Raw genomic sequence first — 18,850 nt, 5'->3', positions numbered from 1 at the left:
TTCCTAAAACCAGTAAGAAGACTGGAGTATTTAGGTCTGATCATAGATACAAGCCAGGAGAAAATTTTTCTACCTCAGGCAAAGATCACTGCTTTAAGAGAGCTGATTCTGGCAGTCAGGACCAAGAAGGGTCCTTCTGTCCGCCTTTGTATGAGGCTACTAGGGAAGATGGTGTCTTCATTCGAAGCAGTTCCCTATGCCCAGTTTCATTTAAGAATGCTGCAACACAGTATTCTGTCGGCCTGGAACAAGAAGGTTCAGGCGTTAGACTTTCCGAGGCACCTGTCACATGCGGTGGCATCAGCCTCAATTGGTGGCTAATACCCGAACACCTGCAGAAGGGGAAATCCTTTCTACCAGTTACCTGGACGGTGATAACAACAGATGCCAGTCTGTCGGGTTGGGGAGCAGTTCTGGAACATTCTGCGGTCTAAGGGGTATGGTCCAAGTCCGAGAGGACCTTACCCATCAACATACTGGAGATCCGTGCAGTATATCTAGCCCTAAAGGCCTGGACTATCAGGCTACTGGGTTGCCCGGTCAGGATCCAGTCCGACAATGCCACAGCAGTGGCTTATGTCAATCATCAGGGAGGCACCCGGAGCCAAGCTGCTCAAAGAGAGGTGAACCAGATCTTAGTCTGGGCAGAGAGGCATGTGCCATGCATATCGTCAGTTTTCATTCCAGGGATAGAGAACTCGCAGGCGGACTATTTAAGTCGCCAGCGGTTACTTCCAGGGGAATGGTCTCTGCATCCCGACGTCTTTTGGAACATATGCCAAAGATGGGGGGTCCCAGATGTAGATCTTTGCATCCCGATTCAACAAAAAGACAGATTTGTGGCAAGGACAAAAGATCCTCTTGCATGCGGGACGGATGCGTTGGCGATTCCGTGGCATCGGTTCTCACTGATTTATGCATTCCCGCCTATTCTGCTACTGCCACAACTCCTTCGCAGGATCAGGCAGGAAGGGAAGTCAGTTCTTCTGGTGGCTCCCGCTTGGCCCAGAAGGACGTGGTATAGTAAGGATGACGGTGGGTTCCCCGTGGACACTACCAGTACGACCAGACCTGTTATCTCAAGGTCCAGTGTTCCATCCTGCTTTACAAACGCTAAATTTGACGGTTTGGCTATTGAAACCCACGTTCTGAAGAGTCGTGGGCTTTCATGTCCTGTGATATCTACCTTGATCAATGCAAGGAAGCCAGCTTCCAGAATGATTTATCATAGAGTCTGGAGAGCTTATATATCCTGGTGTTTATCCAGGGGTTGGCATCCCAGAAAGTATGTGATCGGTAGAATTCTTGATTTTCTACAATTGGGGTTAGAGATGAAGCTGGCCTTGAAGTACCATCAAGGGCCAGGTCTCGGCCTTATCAGTATTTTTTCAACGGCCACTTGCTTCGCATTATTTGGTCCGAAACTTTATGCAGGGGGTGACGCATCTTAATCCTCCGGTTAAGGCACCCTTAAACCCCTGGGACTTAAACTTGGTGCTGTCTGTGTTACAGAAACAGCCTTTTGAACCAATATGTCAGATTCCTTTGGTCTTGCTGACAAGGAAGTTAAATTTTCTGGTAGCCATCTCTTCTGCTAGAAGAGTATTAGAATTTCCTGTAAAGAGCCTTATTTGATTGTACACAAGGATAGAGTGGTACTGCGCCCTCATCCTAGTTTTTTACCGAAGGTGGTTTCAGATTTTCATCTAAACCAAGACATTGTTCTACCTTCCTTTTTTCCAGATCCCTGTTCTCCGGAAGAAAGATCACTACATTCCTTGGATGTAGTAAGAGCAGTTAAGGTCTATCTGGAAGCGACTGCTCAGATTCGCAAAACGGATGTTTTGTTTGTGCTGCCAGAGGGTCCCAGTAGAGGACAGGCAGCATCAAAAGCTACCATTTCTAAATGGATTCGACAATTGATCATTCAAGCTTACGGTTTGAAACAGAAGATTCCTCCGTTTCAGATCAGGGCACATTCCACAAGGGCTATTGGTGCTTCTTGGGCAGTGCATCACCGGGCCTCGATGGCTCAGATCTGCAAGGCCGCAACCTGGTCTTCAGTTCATACATTCACCAGATTCTATCAGGTGGATGTGAGAAGGCATGAGGATATCGCCTTTGGGCATAGTGTGCTGCAGGCAGCGGTACAGGGTCCTCAGGTCTGATTGCACCCTACTTGGTTGTGGTTCCCCCCCCTCAGATAGCATTGCTCTGGGACATCCCATCAGTAATTACTGAGGCTCTGTGTCCCGTGATGTTCGAGAAAGAAAATAGGATTTTTTATAACAGCTTACCTGTAAAATCCTTTTCTTTCGATGGACATCACGGGACACAGAGGTCCCGCCCCTCTTCTAATACACTATATTGCTTGGCTACAAAACTGAGGTATCCCTGCAAGGGGAGGGATTATATAGGGGGTTGAACTTCCTGGTTAGGGTGTGCCAGTGTCCAATCCAATCACCAGTGATACCTATATAACCATCAGTAATTACTGAGGCTCTGTGTCCCGTGATGTCCATCGAAAGAAAAGGATTTTAAGGTAAGCTGTTATAAAAAATCCTATTTTTCTTTTTTCTTCATCTTTATAATTGTACTCTTTTTTTTTTTTTTTTCTTAAAACAGAATAGCTTCCTTAAAGTCTTCTCTGGAATACAAGGAAGAATGCTTGAGGAAGACGAAAGAACAACTTAGACGATCACAAAAAGATGCCGATACTACCAGTACGTAAGAATATATATAGTTTTTAAACTACATATTGAGCTAAGGGAATACTTAGTTTTACAGAATCATTACATTTACAGTAATGACAGCGGTAGTACAATATCCACTGTTTAAAATTGCAGTCTTGTGGAATCCGTTTGCAAATATGCAAAAGCAGCTACGGCTGGTGCTCAATTTTTTAGGGTAAAAAAAAAAAAAACTGATGCCAAAAAAATTCTTAAGACTCCCTGGCCAATCGGGTCTTAGGACCCACTTCCTGATTGGCCGGAAGGAGAAACAGGAAGGCATTAGCGAATATTAATTTGATAATGTCACACAACTGGGTGGGCTCTGCGCCCCCAGCCCACCCTTTTTGAAGCCAATTGGAGCCTCAGGCTCTAATCATGTGCTTAAAAAAAAAAAAAAACACACACATTGAAATCCATGCGTCCAGTGCCCTGCATGGAGTTTAGGGGCCGTGCGCATGGCTTGGAGGGGGGCCCGCCCTTATGAGTGGGCCGCCACTGTGCAAAAGCAAAGCTGCTCAGAATACAGAAGGCATCCCATAGAGAGAGGAGGACCCAAGTGATTGTTAGCCATACCCTAGTACACAAGAGTGTAAAATCGGTCTATTAGGTTGATGGTGAATGTAACCCAACATCTTAATCCCAGATATTCTGACATTTAAGAGGGGAGTTTTGTTTACCATAAATTACCTTCTCACAAGGAAGAACTTGATTCGTTAAAGTAGATGTTCAGTCAAATACTGACTATACTTAAACTTGCTCCCGCCTCCCTTCTAAGCCCTAAACTAACTACCCTGTAAAGGAAAGATTCCTATACTTACCTATGGCTGAGGGCACTCTGGTCTGGTCACATGATCTCCCCATCATGAAGATGAGCATTCACTGATAATGGCTTTAATGCCTATGCGGTGACGTCACATCCGGACCAGAGTCCTCAGAGTAGGTAAGCATAGACCTATTTCCTCTACAGCAGGGGTGTCCAACTCAATTTAATCGCGAACCATATCAGCAGTATTGTTGCCCATAAAGGGCCGGTTGTAACTGGCATGCGCTACATAGAGTGCGCAGGTTTCAGAGGTTCCCTATGCACAGAGTTAGAGTACGCTATGTACAGAGTGCAATTCAATGGGTGCGCTACGTGCAGAGTTTAGGGGTGCACTACGTGTAGTGCAGAGTTTAGGGGTGCACTACGTACAGTTTGAACCCCCAAAGCTTCCCCGCATCTCTGCTCTCTTACCTGACCCGGTTCTACTACCCCCTTTTTTTTTTTTTTTTAAGTTGGCTTGGCTTTGCCTTGCAAGGAGACTACTTGCTCTCTGGAGATTTGTCCCCACTGTAAATGCATGCAGGAATCTGTTAGATTCGGGAGCCGCTTAGAGCAAAGTGGCAGTGGATGGCAAGAGCCGGAGGTGGTGGAATGAAGTTCTGGGTATGAGGGCCACATGACCAGGTTTGGGCTGGATTTGTTGTGTTTGACATACGTGCTCTACAGGGTCGTTAGAAAAAAGCTTAGAATGGGGGTGGGAACAGTTCCCCTCTCCAGGACCCAATTACCAATCTAGGTGCCTCCAAATATGTGCATCAGCAACTGTCTCATATTAAGGACATCTACCAGATGTGTCTTTTTGAAGAGTTTCTCCCTAAAATGGAAATACAGCATATGTCCATATAAAGCATAACATTGGTTAACTATGCAAAAGGCCCTAGTAACCACCGTAGGACTGAGGCTATATGAACATTTTGGTAGAAAAATAGGGGGGGGGGGGGTCCTTGGTGATGACCATACTTAAATATTTAAAGGAGAGGGGAGTACATAAGGATGTTTACAGTTTTGGGGAGAACCTGCTGTTCTGGTATTGACTATCTTTTTATATTACTATTCATTATTTCCACAGTTTGTTCTGACAAGAATGGCTCTATACCATATCCTTTGACCTGTGGAGGTGGTAGTGGCATTGTGCAGAGTACAACAATGCTTATGCTTCAGTCAGAAAATGCTTCTTTGAAAAGGGAAATTACCCACTACAGGAAAAAGTGCCATCAGCTATCAAGGTAAAAGTGATTTGATTACCCTTTAATAGAGAAAATCCCCATGAAAGGTATGCTCATTGGTTTTATACATAGATTACCCATTACACATGAAAGTAAGCTTTCACTGGGCATCGTTATAATATATTTGTGACACAAGCCTTCTATGAAAGCTGTGTCATAACTTAAACAACCTTGTCAGGTCTCTGATGATTTTGTTTTAAAGTAACTAATGCACTATAACACAAATTGCTGACGAAAGGAGGGCTCCTAAAGAAATTGAGGCGTGAGTTTTAAAGCCTTATTCTTACTCCTACTGGATAAGCGCTTTACACTTTGTAATTTATCAGTAAAAATGGAAATCTATTACATATTAAGTCATTTTTTAAGGTAATGTGCAGTGGTTTCTTATCAGGTAAATTATGTATAAATTGCATATGTAGCAGTATATTTTATATTCACTACTTGCAGCCAACAGGTGGGGAGCTCTTGGGTAGCACACCAGCTTTCTGGAAGCTTGGAACTCCTGTTGTCGAAAATAGATCTTAAAGTGGAAGTCCAGTGAAACCCAAACCTGCTCCCCCACCCCCATTCTAAGCTTATTCTAACTACCCCGTAAAAGAAGAGATGTCTATACTTGGCTATGCTGAGGGCACTCCGGTCTGGTCAAACAATTGGCTGCCAGCACTGGCTTCAGTGTACAGGAGGGACAGCTGACAAAGGATGCCCCATAGTAAGCTTATGGGTGGCGTCATTGCCCAGGCTCTGTAGCCGTTGGTGGTCTGTCATAGGTAAGTATAAGCATCTTTTCTTTACAGGGATGGACCCTATATTGTGCTTACTTTTTGCACAAATATTTAAAATACCACTTTATAAACGCCAAAATAAAAAAATACATTACCTTTTTAAAATAAAGGCTTAAAGGTATAAGTATGTGTGTTAATCTGACATATCTCACAGCTGTTAATTATTATTATTTTTTTTTAAGGAGCGCATCAACCATTCGAGAGGATGAACTTAAACTAAAAGAAAAAAGTGTGGAAACGCCTTCCAATTTGTTTAGTTCATTAGCAGATGCATCACAAAGCAGCAGTGAGGTGTACAAACAAGCCACTGTCCCGCCACATAAATCTGACATTCCACCCAGCCATATACATTCACCTGGAAACACTGGAATGCACAGAAAACGTGCAGTGTCCCCAAACAAGACAGACATGCCCAAACCACAAGTCATGTCCCCACACAAGACACTCTTACCCAAACTCCAGGTGATGTCTCCAAACAAGACATTAAGGCACAGTGTTCCTGCCTCGTCCCCTGGAAAAACAGGGCAGAATAGAAAGCGTGCTGTGTCACCATTTAGAACTGAAGGCCAGTTGTTCAGTAACTTGAATGAATCACCACACAAAAAGCACAGCTTGCCAGAACCTGCAGATTTGCCTAAAGATAAATTATTTGAATGGTCCAAATCTTTGTCCTATTGTCCATCCAAGTTTTTTGACAACTCCACACTTGGCACTTTACCAGGTAATTATGGCTATGTTTATCATCTTGAAATGTAGTAGTAGTATAGTCTACTGTACTATTTTTTTATGACTTAGCATTTCCAGCTCTACATGTTTAGATAACCCGCTGTGATGGCAGGTCAAGTATATAGGCCTTTGTGGCCTTTGCACAGACAGCCCTAGTTTGGAAGTTCATCACCTAGCCTTGATTTTCACACTCCTTGTCTTAGCCCCACTGGTACTTTTTTAATGAATAGCTAACACCATTGTTTTGTGATGCCTTCTTGAATGAATTACCCTGGTGTTTTTTACCCATTTTTAGAATAATAGCCAACACTGATAAGAACCTCGGTGGTTGCGCAGACTCATGCAGGCTATATACAGCACAAATTTCCCCACCGGCAGAAGACTGGTTATTGCTAAGGATAATTGCAAGTAAAATTCGGCAGGCTGGTTGTCCCAAAGTTGATTGATGAACTTTGTACATTCAGCCTCAATCTTGGCCAGTTCCTGCTGAACCAGCCAATATTCGAATGGTCTATAGCCAACCTTAGTCTGACAATGAATCTTGGGCTTGGAGGTCTAGTCTGACGCTACTAAGAGAGGATCAGAATTCTGAGTCTGGGATTTTATAACCCTCTGTAAAAGCCATTTATCTTCCTGATGTCCTGAACAAAAAAAAGATGATTATGCTTTCTAGGACAATGCTAAAACTGCCTTTCCTTTCGAAGTGAAAGGTAAATGGTCCACAAGTGAAGGTACAATGCCATCCTGCTTTAGTGTAATGACCTCCTAAGAACCAGGACTTATACCAAAAGGTCTGCAGTGACCACTTTGAGAAATCTTAATGAATCTGAGTACCACTTATGATATAAACTTGCTGAGAAAACTTGCACTTAAAAAGTTTTTCTGACAAAGATTTACTAGACTGATGTAAGGGCCATATATTCTGTTTAGAAAGTTTTATAGAATGATGTTTTGGAAAAGGTGTTCTTGTGGAAATGGCTTTCTTTTATCAATCAATTATGGTGCTAAAGTTAAATATGAGTAGACCATGTACATATCATATGTTAGGAAGTCTCTAGCAATGGTAAAATACAGCGCTGGAAGTACAGCAGGATTATGTATGTATTAGAGCAGGAAAAGGTCAAAGGTATATCAAAATGTGGTACCCATGTGTTCCATAATGATCATCTACTATTTGCCTTATGCTTGTTACATTGGCTGCTGTTATTTACCAGGCTTTATCATCAGCACACAAAGCTATTCACTAAACAGTTCCAGGCTACTAACATCTGTCCTTGGCTCTTGAGGATTTTTTCCAGAAAAAAAAAAAAAATGTAAATCTATACTAATGTTTTTTTGACAGATCGAGATCCACCTCCATCACACATTAACCCTTCAGATACTAACCCTTCTTCAGACCCTTGTGTAGATGCAGGTAACTGTGTGTTGGTATATATCGTCACTGTTCATTTTTGTCAAGACCTGACAATCATTTAATGTGTAGTGTAGTATTAGTATTTACCTGCAAGATTCTCTTAGGTATTTGCATAAAAAGATTTATCACAAATTTGGAAAAATCTGCTATAAATAGATTTGGGGACTGGTTTTCAAACTTATATATGCAAGTTCAATAGTTGGCATGGAAGAATCTACTTGCTGCCTCCCTTAGATTTCCTTGTCTGTAAAATATCCTGTTTTCTAAACGTAGCATGGACAAAAGTCAATTATGTCATTTGAATTGTAGACATTTTGTAAAGGTTCATGAGAATTTCCCTTCAAACCATCCTACACCCAACCATGTCAAATCTGAGGCAATGAGCAGTACATGAAATGGTTTTGCTGGTAAAATATTAGAACTGTTGTTAAATAGGCTAGGCCCCCTTAGATGTACGATTTCTGCTTTGTGAAGTGGAATTGTAGTAACAAAAACCTGTAAAGCCACCCATTCTTTTCCTGGTGAAAAGAAGTGGTCATACATTATTTAATTTTCTTGTACAATTTTCCTTTAGATTAACCAAAACAATATAAGATCTAAAAGGTCAAACTTAAAGTGTAAGTCCACCCTAACACTAAAATTGCTGCATCTACAGACATTCACAATCTAACACTAAGTAACCTATCTAGCCCTGTAAAGAAGAAACCTGTATACATACCTTTTTTTGAAGCCGGTCTGATCCGATCCAATCTCCAACGGCGGAAACTCTGCAGAAGGACACAGCCAACAACGGCTATGAAATGAATGGGGATGTGACGTCACCCATAGACTTAATATGGGGCTTCTGTTGTCGGCAGTGTCCTCTGCACCCGCCTCCACAGCGAAACTGCAGCTGACAGCTCAGCGTGGGATCAGGTCGGATCGAGTTTCTTCTTTACAGGGCTAGATAGGTTAGTGTTAGATCATGGATTTCTAAATGCAGGGATTTTATTGTTAGGGTGGACTTTAAACACTTTCAATATGTATGCAATCACACAGGCCCTTGCACTAAATGAAGGTAAGTCTAAAGGACATTAAATATGAAAATTGTATAATGTATGGCCAGCTTAGGTAGTATTAATACAGCTATGGCTTGGCACATGCACAGCTTTTTAACCACTTGCCGACTGCGCTATAGCCAAACGACGGCTACAGCGCAGCCCGTCACTTCTGGGAGGGCGTCGTATGACGTCCTCCCATGATCACCCCTGCCGCGGTACACCCTGTGATCACTGTGTCTTTAGGACACAGCTGATCACACATTAGGGTAAAGGGCCAATCACAGCGGCCCTTTACCACATGATCAGCTGTGTCCAATCACAGCTGATCATGAAGTAAACACAAGCCGGTTATCAGCATTCCTTTCCTCACACTGACTGCATGAGGGAGAGGAGAGCTGATAACCGGCTTGTGTGAAAGGGACATTTTACACTATTTAGTGTCCTGATTATCAGTGCAGTTCCATCAGTGTCCATAAGTGTCGCCTATCAGTGCAGCCTCATCAGCGCACATCTGCATCTGTGAAGGCGAAAAATTACCTGTTTGCAAAATTTTATAACGAACTATAAAAAAAAGTTTTTTGTTTTTCAGAATTTTCGATCTTTAAAAATTTCATATGGGTAACAGTGTAGCTTGACTGCGCAATTGCCATTCAATTATGACGGTGCTTAAATCTGATAATTGGCCTGGGCAGGAAGGGGGTAAAAGTGCCCAGTAGGCAAGCGGTTAACAGTATCCCACTGGCTGTAAATACTGCCTAGCACTGGGCAGGCTTGAACGGCAAAAAGCTGATTATGCATGAGATCTGTGCTGTGTATTATACTTGTAGTGCGCTACCTCCGTAGGAGCTGCTGGGTAGTTCATTCTTTTCTGTAGTGTTTCCATTACCCCCCTTCCTTCATAGATTGACACAGCAGACAGTCCAGAACATTTAAACATTTAACTTTATTCTTTTCCGGCACTCATTGCGGTACTGCATTATAGAGTCACTCTGAATAACTCTTACAGATTCAGCATTAATTGAAGCAAATCTTGTGAATACATAGTCCAGATCATGTAGAACCACTGTAAATAACTCTCCACCTGCACTTGCTTACAGTTACACTTTGCAGCTTTCCTTCCTCCTGTTTGTTACTACTTCCCGGCCGTACAGCACTTCCAAGTTATACCCAAAGAACAATACTCTGAATAAAGCTCTATGGGCTGACTGATTGGATTTCTCCAGGTATTAATTCTTTAAGGCCCGACACCTTTTACACAGACGTCTGTATTGACCCGCAAACCAATGCTCTTTGCGAGGTATTGATTCTTTAAGGCCGAAGATCTGTACCTCCTCCAAGACCCGCACTTTAACACCTTTAAGTCTCTTAGAAGCACTGTTTCCCTGGGTTTACACTCACTTGTACTCCTGAGCAACCGTCCGTGATTGCAACAGAGGGTCCTCTCCCAGCCTTTGTTTCTGTTAGTAGTAGCAACTTCCTCCTGATGTCTCCTCCATTTCTCCTCTCCACATGGCACGTTCCCCTCCCCCGAAGGGGAGAGCACTCGAGCTGTACCAGCCCCTACATGCTGTCTTGTTCTTCTTCTCAAATCTAGAACCACCCAGAAGCATGTGACCTTCACTTTTATAGCAGTCCTGCCTCTACCCAAGCAAAAACAATGATTGGTTCAGAGGAGTCTCCAAAACTACCTGCCACTCTTCTCCTTCAGTCCACCCACTTTCCAGAACATTTCAGGGAAAGTGATGGAAATCTTACAGGACAGAGTATAGGTGGCCACACCACCTTCTATTCTAACAAACCTCCCAACACATTAACTCACCAGCTTACACCAACAGGGTAAAACACTGGCAATTTTGCCTAACACTAATCCTAACTCCCCACTTTAGCACACACCTAAGTAGGTGAGCGCTACATACTTTTAAGTAGCAGAGCAAGTGGAATTGGTTCCTGTTTTTTTGCCTCATGCATATGAATTTATGCTGCCAGAAGTTGGCAGGAAAAATGCCTCTAATCTTGCCTTTTTTCCCTTGCATTCATGTGCGTTTACATGCATATACTGTAGAGTTTACAAGGGTTTGAGCATAAACTAATTCTGTTGGCTAGAATGTACTAGATAAAAATTAATGCTCATAAGCGTGTGTTTATGCCCGCTTATGTGCATTTGCGCAGAAAAAAGCGCAAAAACTTTTTACCTGGGAATGCGTGTCTGCACCATTTATTTTTGCCTCAATGCCACCTACAAAAAATGTGCCAAACCGTCTGCATGTGCACATTAGCTAATTTGCAGGTGGGTTCAGAGGTGGAAAAATTCCAGCCGCCCCTGAGAGCGGTGTTTTTTGCCTCCATGTGCATGAGGCCTTATTTGACACAGACTTTTATGTATTTGAACCTGGGTAGTAGTAGGTACATACCTATAATTGTAATGTTTCTTGTTTATTTATCATCAAGTCTGGTCTTGACATAAAGAACTTGTACACTTTGCTTCATGTGGTGGTGTGTTTTATAAATGGTCACGTTTGCAGCACTGTTATGCACATTCTAGAGTGTAAGGACATTATATGTTCACGTATGCCTATTTATTAAATCATAGATTTATAGGTAAATATGAAAAAAAAAAAAATTCCAAACGTTGGAACCAATCATTTTTCCTCCGGTCACCACAATATTCCATTCAATAATCCCACCAAAAGAAAACCAGGGGCTGCCTTTTATTACAATGGTAGGAGTCAGAGATTTATGGGTCTTTTTTTTTTATTCATCCAGCAAAACATTACATTCATTCTGTGTGAACTCATGCAGTACTGTACGCAAATTACATTTTTATCATATATATTTATTTTTTTTTTTTTTAATCAAATAGATTTCTTTTGGTGGGTACTTTATTTTTTTGCATAATGAACAAAAAAAAAAAAACGTTTTGGGGGAAAACTAAATAATTTTCTACTTTCTATCATAAAACCTATCCAATAAAATCCATTTTCCTCATAAATTTAGGCCAAAACGCATTCTGCTACATTACTGATTAAAAAAAATCCCAATAAGTGTATTTTCATTGGTTTGTGTGAAAATTATAGCGTCTACCAACAATGGTGTATACGTTTAAAAATTCATCAATCCTGACTGTCTCAGGTCCTAAAATGCTAGGACAGTACAAATAACCCCTTTTTGGAAAGTAGACAGTCAGAGGCAATTGGTAAGGGGAATGGTGTGCTTTTTTGAAATTGCTTTTTTTTTTTTGGAAAATGAAGAAATTAAGTGATTGTAAAGTCTCAAGATTTTTCACCTTAAAGTGATTGTAAACATTGTAAACCTTCGAGTTTTGTTTTTTGTTTTTAAATAACAAACATATCATACTTGCCTCCACTGTGCAGTTCGTTTTGCACAGCGCGGCTCCTCCTCCTCTCATTGGTAAACCCCCTGGGAGAAACTCTCTCCCTGGGGGTTACCTTGGCGAGTCCAGCATTTGCGTGCATAGACACAGAATGCCAGACTCGGCCCCGTGTCATTGGATTTGATTGACAGCAGCGGGAGCCAATGGCTGCGCTGCTATCAGTCTATCCAATCAAGAGCCGAGAACCCCGGGCAAATGGGAAGAGCGTGTCTCTGCCGAAGGAACAAACGGGCTCAGGTGAGTAAAACCGGGGTGGGGGGGCCCGGTCACTGTCAGAAGTTTTTTCACCTTAGTGCATAGAATAGGATGCATTAAGGTGAAAAAACACGAGGGTTTACAACCCCATTAAGGTGTTAAACATACTTTGCTGCAGCTGCCCCCTAGAGCACCCCTTTTTCTTATCTGAGCCTGATCCGATCCAGCGATGAGCATGAGCCCAGCAGCTCCAGCCCCTGTCTCTCTCCTCATTGGACAGATTTTATTTTTTTACATACTGTCATCAGTACAGTACAGCACAATATTGTCATATGACTGATGTGATGGTGATCAGGGACACTGGTGACAGTATGTTTGAAAAAAAAATTGAATAAAAAATGCTTATTTTTTTTTTTTTTTTTTTTATTTGTTTGTTTTTTTTTTTTTTTTTCATCGTGTCATTCGATTAGCTCAATGTTACTGTTTTACTGGGGGGGGGGGGGGGGGGTCATCGGGGTTTTTTTTTTTTTTGTGTGTCCCGGGTATCATATGGTAGCAGTGGGCCAATCACAACTTTGGCAACACAGCTGTAACCGCTTTGTTGACATTGTGATCGTGGGGGAGGGGCACGATGTGCGCTCCTAAACCTGGTTCAGGCACATGATGTACAGGTACGTGATTGTGCTGACTTGCCACAGTGTATGTACTGTGTCAGATCGGAAAGTGGTTGTAAAGGCAGGTTTTTTATCTTAATGCATTCTATGCATTAAGATGATAAACCTTCTGTGTGTAGCGGCCCCCCTAATACTTACCTGAGGTTCATCTCAATCCAGCAACGTTGCACAAGTGCCTCAGCCATCCGGGACTCTCCCTCCTGATTGGCTGAGACTTGGCAGCGGCACCATTGGCTCCCACTGCTGTCAATCAGTCAGCCAATCAGGAGAGAGGGGGTAGGGCCGAACCACAGCTTCGTGTCTGAATGGACACAGGGAGCTGCGGCTTGGCTCGGGTGCCCCCATAGCAAGCTGCTTGCTGTGGGGGCTCTCGGTAGGAGGGAGGGGCCAGGAGCACCATAGGGACCCGAGAAGAGGAGGATCTGGGCTGCTCTGTGCAAAAACAAGTATAACACGTTTGTTATTTAAAAAAAAAAACAAACAACAAAAAAAGGCTTTACAATCACTTTAAATAATATGGGCAGGGTAAGAATAGGTTAATTCATAACAAACATAATTAATTGGAAAAATACCACCTTATGGTCACTAGATTGAGCTGATGATCTTGGGAAAGAAATGCATCTTATTAAGCAAAGAAAATACAATTTAACCATTCTAGAGAAAGCTCAATGGCATGGGCAAAAATAAAAGATCCGTAGTAGCAATGGCTACGTTTTTATCTGCCAATTCCTTCCAGCATTCTCTAGAATTCTTACATTGTATATCCTCTTGCCGAGATGTATTTATTTCCTATGATCCTCCCCTTCATCTAGTGGCCATTATGCAGTATTTTCCTAATGTTTGTTATGAATGCACCTCTCTATATTCAACCAGAAGGGAAAATAACCATCCAAATGAACATTGAAATTTGCCCCATTCTCACAATAGCTGGTTAGTTTGCACAGAATGAATGTACATGCAGTTTTGCTGGACACTTTGAGACCCTATCGCAGAAGTTGCAGGTAAAAGCACAAAATACATTTAATGCTTACTTGCAGTAATATATATATATATATATATATATATATATATATATAATGTGTGTGTGTGTGTGTGTATATGTATGTATGTATATATATATATGTGTGTATGTATATGTGTGTGTATATATATATATATATATATATATATATATATATATATATATATATATATATATATATATATATGTAATATTCTGCAGTTACCTGTCTTTGGATAATCTTTAAATTGACAAAAACTTTTTTAGTTTTCCCATGCTGAACCAAGCCCATATTATCAGTCAAAAAATAAACTTCTTCCTGTGTAGGGCAGTATGTGGCCTTTTGTGTACTGTATATAAAATCCTCCAGTTCCCACTTTACACTCATTTTGTCCCTGGAGTATGGGGTTATGCATCAACTGTGTATTGCACTGAGCTGTCATAGGTTCTAAAATACATTTTCTCACTTTATTTCTGTTTTTTAGATGCAGATTTAGATCTAAACAGCGGAATTACTACTGAAACAAATGAAGTTAACAACTGGTGGGATCGAGCAGACAAAAACAAGCATGGCAATGAATGTAAACCGTCCTAAGTGACTTTGCACAACAAATAGCACAGCGATCACTACAGTGTTGTCTGCACAAAAATTAGATGTGCCTCCTGAAATTCTAGAAAGTGTTCATAGGAATAACTACTGGAATCCATAATACTCACATTATTGTTTTTAGAAATAAACACACCCGTCATGGTTGGGGATTGATTAGAAAATGTTTTTGCGTTTTATTAGTGACTTTTGATAATGAACATGTCACATTCCTTAAATGTGTTTATATGTATGTCTTATTGTACTTTGTCTGTTCTGGTATACTTGTGATCCCTGTCTTAATAAAGTGCAATATTTCTTACTTTTACTACTTTCAGATTTTGTTTGCCTGAGTATGACTTGTAATATTCCTGTAATATACCAGCAAAAGGATGACAGAAACTATGCTTGGTTTTGCCACAATAAAAGTGTTCTCATATTTTGGAAGGTTTTGTCACCATGGCAGCCATCTAGTGGTTGATTCTTAATTGTACAGGACACAGGATCTTGAATTTTTACTATTGGGTTATATGAAGCTACCGTCAGGTGATTTTTGAACACTGGCAAAAATGGCCACAGGGCCATTCTGCTATATAAGCCCTTCCACTCCCAGCTAGACTTTTTTTTTTTTCCTAGTGTCCTTTGGTGATGGACTTCCTTTCATTTCATTAAGAGAAGCTTACCTCTCAATCTCGCAGAGGATTTTATTACAAGACAATTCTCCTATCAAGATTCCTGCTGCACCATGGCCATTGCAGCTCCTACCTAAGCTTCTGGATCAGTTGACTCCTCAGCAGAGTCTTGGACTATACGTGGACTCCATCAGATTGAAGAAGCAAGGCTGACTTGCCACGTTACTGAATAGCACTGAATCCTGCTGTAGGCACTCCCCTTGGCATGCAAGGAGTTTGCTGCAGGCTACTTTAAAGCTGCAGCACCATGGTCTGCTAATCTCCTGGTTTAATCCTGCCTACAGAAGCTTCAGTGGTGACTACAGGGAAAAAGCACTTTAAACATTCATGCCCAAAGTGCCCCTCTCTCGCTGACGACTAACCTTTTAGCAACTGAGAGCCAGAAGAACTAATTCCAATTTTCTATTTAAAATTGGTAACATTCATGTAGTTGCACACCTATAGCCGGAGCTATTGCCCCTCCGCAAACCTCCCTTCTCTGTGGTGCCTAGTGAACCGGTGCTCCATGTGCTGCCTCTTTCATGTTGGGTTACTGCAACTGCACGTTCTAACTCCTCTTTCTGGGTGCAACGTTGGACTGGCAACAACACTTGACTCCCTACTTGTGGCACAGTATATCGATTTTTTTTCAAATTTTGGTGCCGAAACCTAAAATTCAGGATGCACTTGGCCGAAACCGACAATTCGCTTTTTTTTAATATATATTTTTATATATAATTCTATTGTATTTGACTTTTTAATTTAATATCCTGAGTTTGTCGGCCATTATCGGCATCTTTAGCGGAAGAAAAGCTCAAGAAAAATGCAAAGAAGGGAGAAGGGAGAGGCGATGCTCACAGGTGTAAGGCTGTGAGTGTCCAAGGGCTCCTCCCTGAGCGATCATGCAGATGCTAGTCTGAGCTCCTGTGTCTGAATCTATCAATGCCTCTGACAAATGCAGACCTACCTGGAACGAACTGCTGACACCTGACATCTAATGTTTGCTGCGCTCCAGGCGCTCATCGTTCAGCTGGCTGACTGAGGGTCGGCTGGCGTCTCTCTGTGCTCGGCAGGGGGCGGCGGCAGTGAGCAATCTAGCGGGCGGCTGTGACAAGTGGATCGAGAGCTGCTGTTGTGTGCCTGGCTGGTGAGAGGACGGGGGAGGAGAAGCCCGGAACCCCGGAGGACGGGTGAACTACCAGCAAACGGCGGTATGGGGGAAGCGGGACGGCGGCTCCTACAAAAGCCCTGAGAAGCCATACACCGCTCAGCTGTGCTTTAGAGACGCCTGGGAAGTGAATGCTGGAAGGATGAGGTGCATGGACATCCCTGGAAACCGGGTAGGATCAACCAAAATTACACCTTAAATGTACACTTATACACATTTCTTGCACTGGAAAGCATAGAGCTGCTAAGGAAGCTGGTCAGGTAGAGTAGGATCAGAGGGACAAGGACGATTAATATAACTGAAAAACTGTCTGCTCTGATCCTCTCTGACCTATAGCACTACAAGGTGAAAGATTCTGGATGAGCTCTGATGAACTGAGAAAGTGATTTATTCTCTAGTTAACCCCACAAAAAAATCTCCTCTTTCCCTCCCTTTGAGACTTGTAAAAGGAAAAGAGTTAACGCACATACCCTGCAAACCCAGAAGGACATCTCCGCATACACCCCCCTGCAAAACTGAAAAGGAGGGAACACCCCATTGTGAACAGGAGTAATTTGTACTGACCCATATTGTAATTTGGGGGTTTCCCCCTCCCCCAAAAGGTGGGAGGAAAGAGAGGGGAGAGATCTAGTTTACTGCCCAATTGTAAAATACATAACTTTAAAAGATTTTATAAGACTTATGGACTAACGATCCTCCCTCCCTAAAAATCTATACATGAGATATAGATATTAATAATGACTACACGCCGACAAGCTGCGCAGCAACCAGCAAAAGGAAATCGGAGTGAATCAGGAGGGATAAGACTTTATCTCTCCCCCCGTGCAGAGCAGAGATACCATCTAGGGGGGCTGAAGGAGAGAGGTGGAGGGACAATAGAGACTAAGCAAGACAGCGGGAAGCAAATGGAGCGTAAGTCGTTAACATCAGGTCGTGGTGTACAAGTGGCTGGACGAACTTACATAGAGCAAGGAAGGGGATCCCCGACAATAGGACGAGGGAGGAAGCTACCAGAGAGAAATATCCCTAATACTAAGCAACACTCCCCAAGCACGGGAAAAGATATAGTAGGGGGGGGGACAAGATAGTCTGGGACTTGAAACGGAGTTGCTTAATATGGAAAGGATGGAAAAAGATCAAGAAGAGGGCGAAAATAAAGGAGACACACAGAAAGGGGACACTTTGATGTCGGAACATAACCCCCCCCCCGAACCCCAACCCATAAATAGTAAGGCTCTGGATGCTTCACACTCCAAGGGAAACTCTGCTATGATAGAGAGAGGAACCCCACCTCTGGAGGGAGAATCAGTAATGAGAGAGGAAAAGCAAGCATTGGCAGGCCGCGGCTACTCTACGGACCCCCCCGTGGGAAAAAAGGGAGATACGGTCCCCGGCTCCAAAGGGAGGGGTGGGATAAGCCGAGAAAGAAATTAAGGAAATTAAAGATCTACTAAGGGCCCTCCCTACAAAGACTGATATCCAGCAACTAATCAGCACAGTGGAGCAGGCTTTCCAGTAGGCGGTAGAGGACCTAAAAGAAGATACAAGGGCACTGGGGCATAGGGTGGAAAGCTTGGAAGAGAACTATGAGGCAATGATACAGGCAGTGACGGAGGTCCAGGATTCGATCAAGGAACATGAGGATGTCCTAAATCTATATAAGGATCAGCTCGATGATTACGAGAACAGAGACAGAAGGCAGAACATCCGCATAAAAGGGCTACCTGAAACAATTCAAACAACTGATTTAACCTCAGTGGCCCAAAAAGTTTTTTGTCAGATTATGGGGACCTCCACACCTGAAAGTATTGAGATAGATCGGATTCACCGAGTCCCCACATACTCCACTCAAAACAGGGAGAAAGCTAGGGATGTTATATGTAGAATACATAAGTATACAATAAAGGAAACCATTATGAAAATGGCCCGCAGCAGCCCTGAAATCCTATTTGAAGGCATGACTCTATCGCTATATCCAGACCTAACACGCAGGACTCTGTTCCAACGGCGAGCTGTCCGGCCTCTGCTTGAAGCCCTGCGTTTTAAAGGAGGTGAATTACCGTTGGGGGTTTCCATTTAGCTTGACAGCTTCAAGAAATGGTAGAACAGCAACTCTACATACGAAGGATGATCTACAGCTATTTGTGGAAACACTGGACCTCCCGGCAGTAGACTTTATAGACTGAAGGACTCAAAAAAGTGGACTTTCCTACAGCGGCCCGAACAATGGCACCAAGTCTCCCCTAAGGCCCAACATAGAAATCGCTATGGAAGGCATGATCCCGCTTAGGAAAAGGAAGAGAAGGAATAAGAAAGGAGAAGAAAAGGGAAAAAAAGATTATAAGAAGAAAAATGCATCGCTTTAAATTCTATACATATCTTCACACTTCACACTGGTCCATTGCGCTTCCATTGTGATGTT

At 42.5% G+C, this 18,850-nt stretch overlaps 1 protein-coding gene across 3 annotated transcripts in view; it reads left to right on the top strand.

Moving 5' to 3' along the window:
• Nucleotides 1-14,917, top strand: part of CENPE (centromere protein E) — a 183,013-nt gene extending 168,096 nt beyond the window's left edge. For 2 of the 3 annotated variants that reach the window (XM_073601785.1, XM_073601770.1), the window contains 5 exons: nt 2,626-2,723; nt 4,625-4,781; nt 5,746-6,284; nt 7,632-7,703; nt 14,489-14,917. In XM_073601785.1, coding sequence (XP_073457886.1) covers nt 2,626-2,723; nt 4,625-4,781; nt 5,746-6,284; nt 7,632-7,703; nt 14,489-14,598 — 976 coding nt within the window. In that variant the 3' untranslated portion in view covers nt 14,599-14,917. The remainder of the gene's footprint in view (nt 1-2,625; nt 2,724-4,624; nt 4,782-5,745; nt 6,285-7,631; nt 7,704-14,488) is intronic. The other variant, XM_073601777.1, reaches the window with a different exon arrangement.
• The last annotated feature ends 3,933 nt before the right edge of the window (nt 14,918-18,850 follow it).

Source organism: Aquarana catesbeiana, linkage group LG01 (genome assembly GCF_042186555.1).
Source record: "Aquarana catesbeiana isolate 2022-GZ linkage group LG01, ASM4218655v1, whole genome shotgun sequence".
Taxonomy (NCBI): domain Eukaryota; kingdom Metazoa; phylum Chordata; class Amphibia; order Anura; family Ranidae; genus Aquarana; species Aquarana catesbeiana.
The sequence above is the reverse complement of the archived record's forward strand: the minus strand, read 5'-3'. Positions and strand labels throughout refer to the sequence as shown.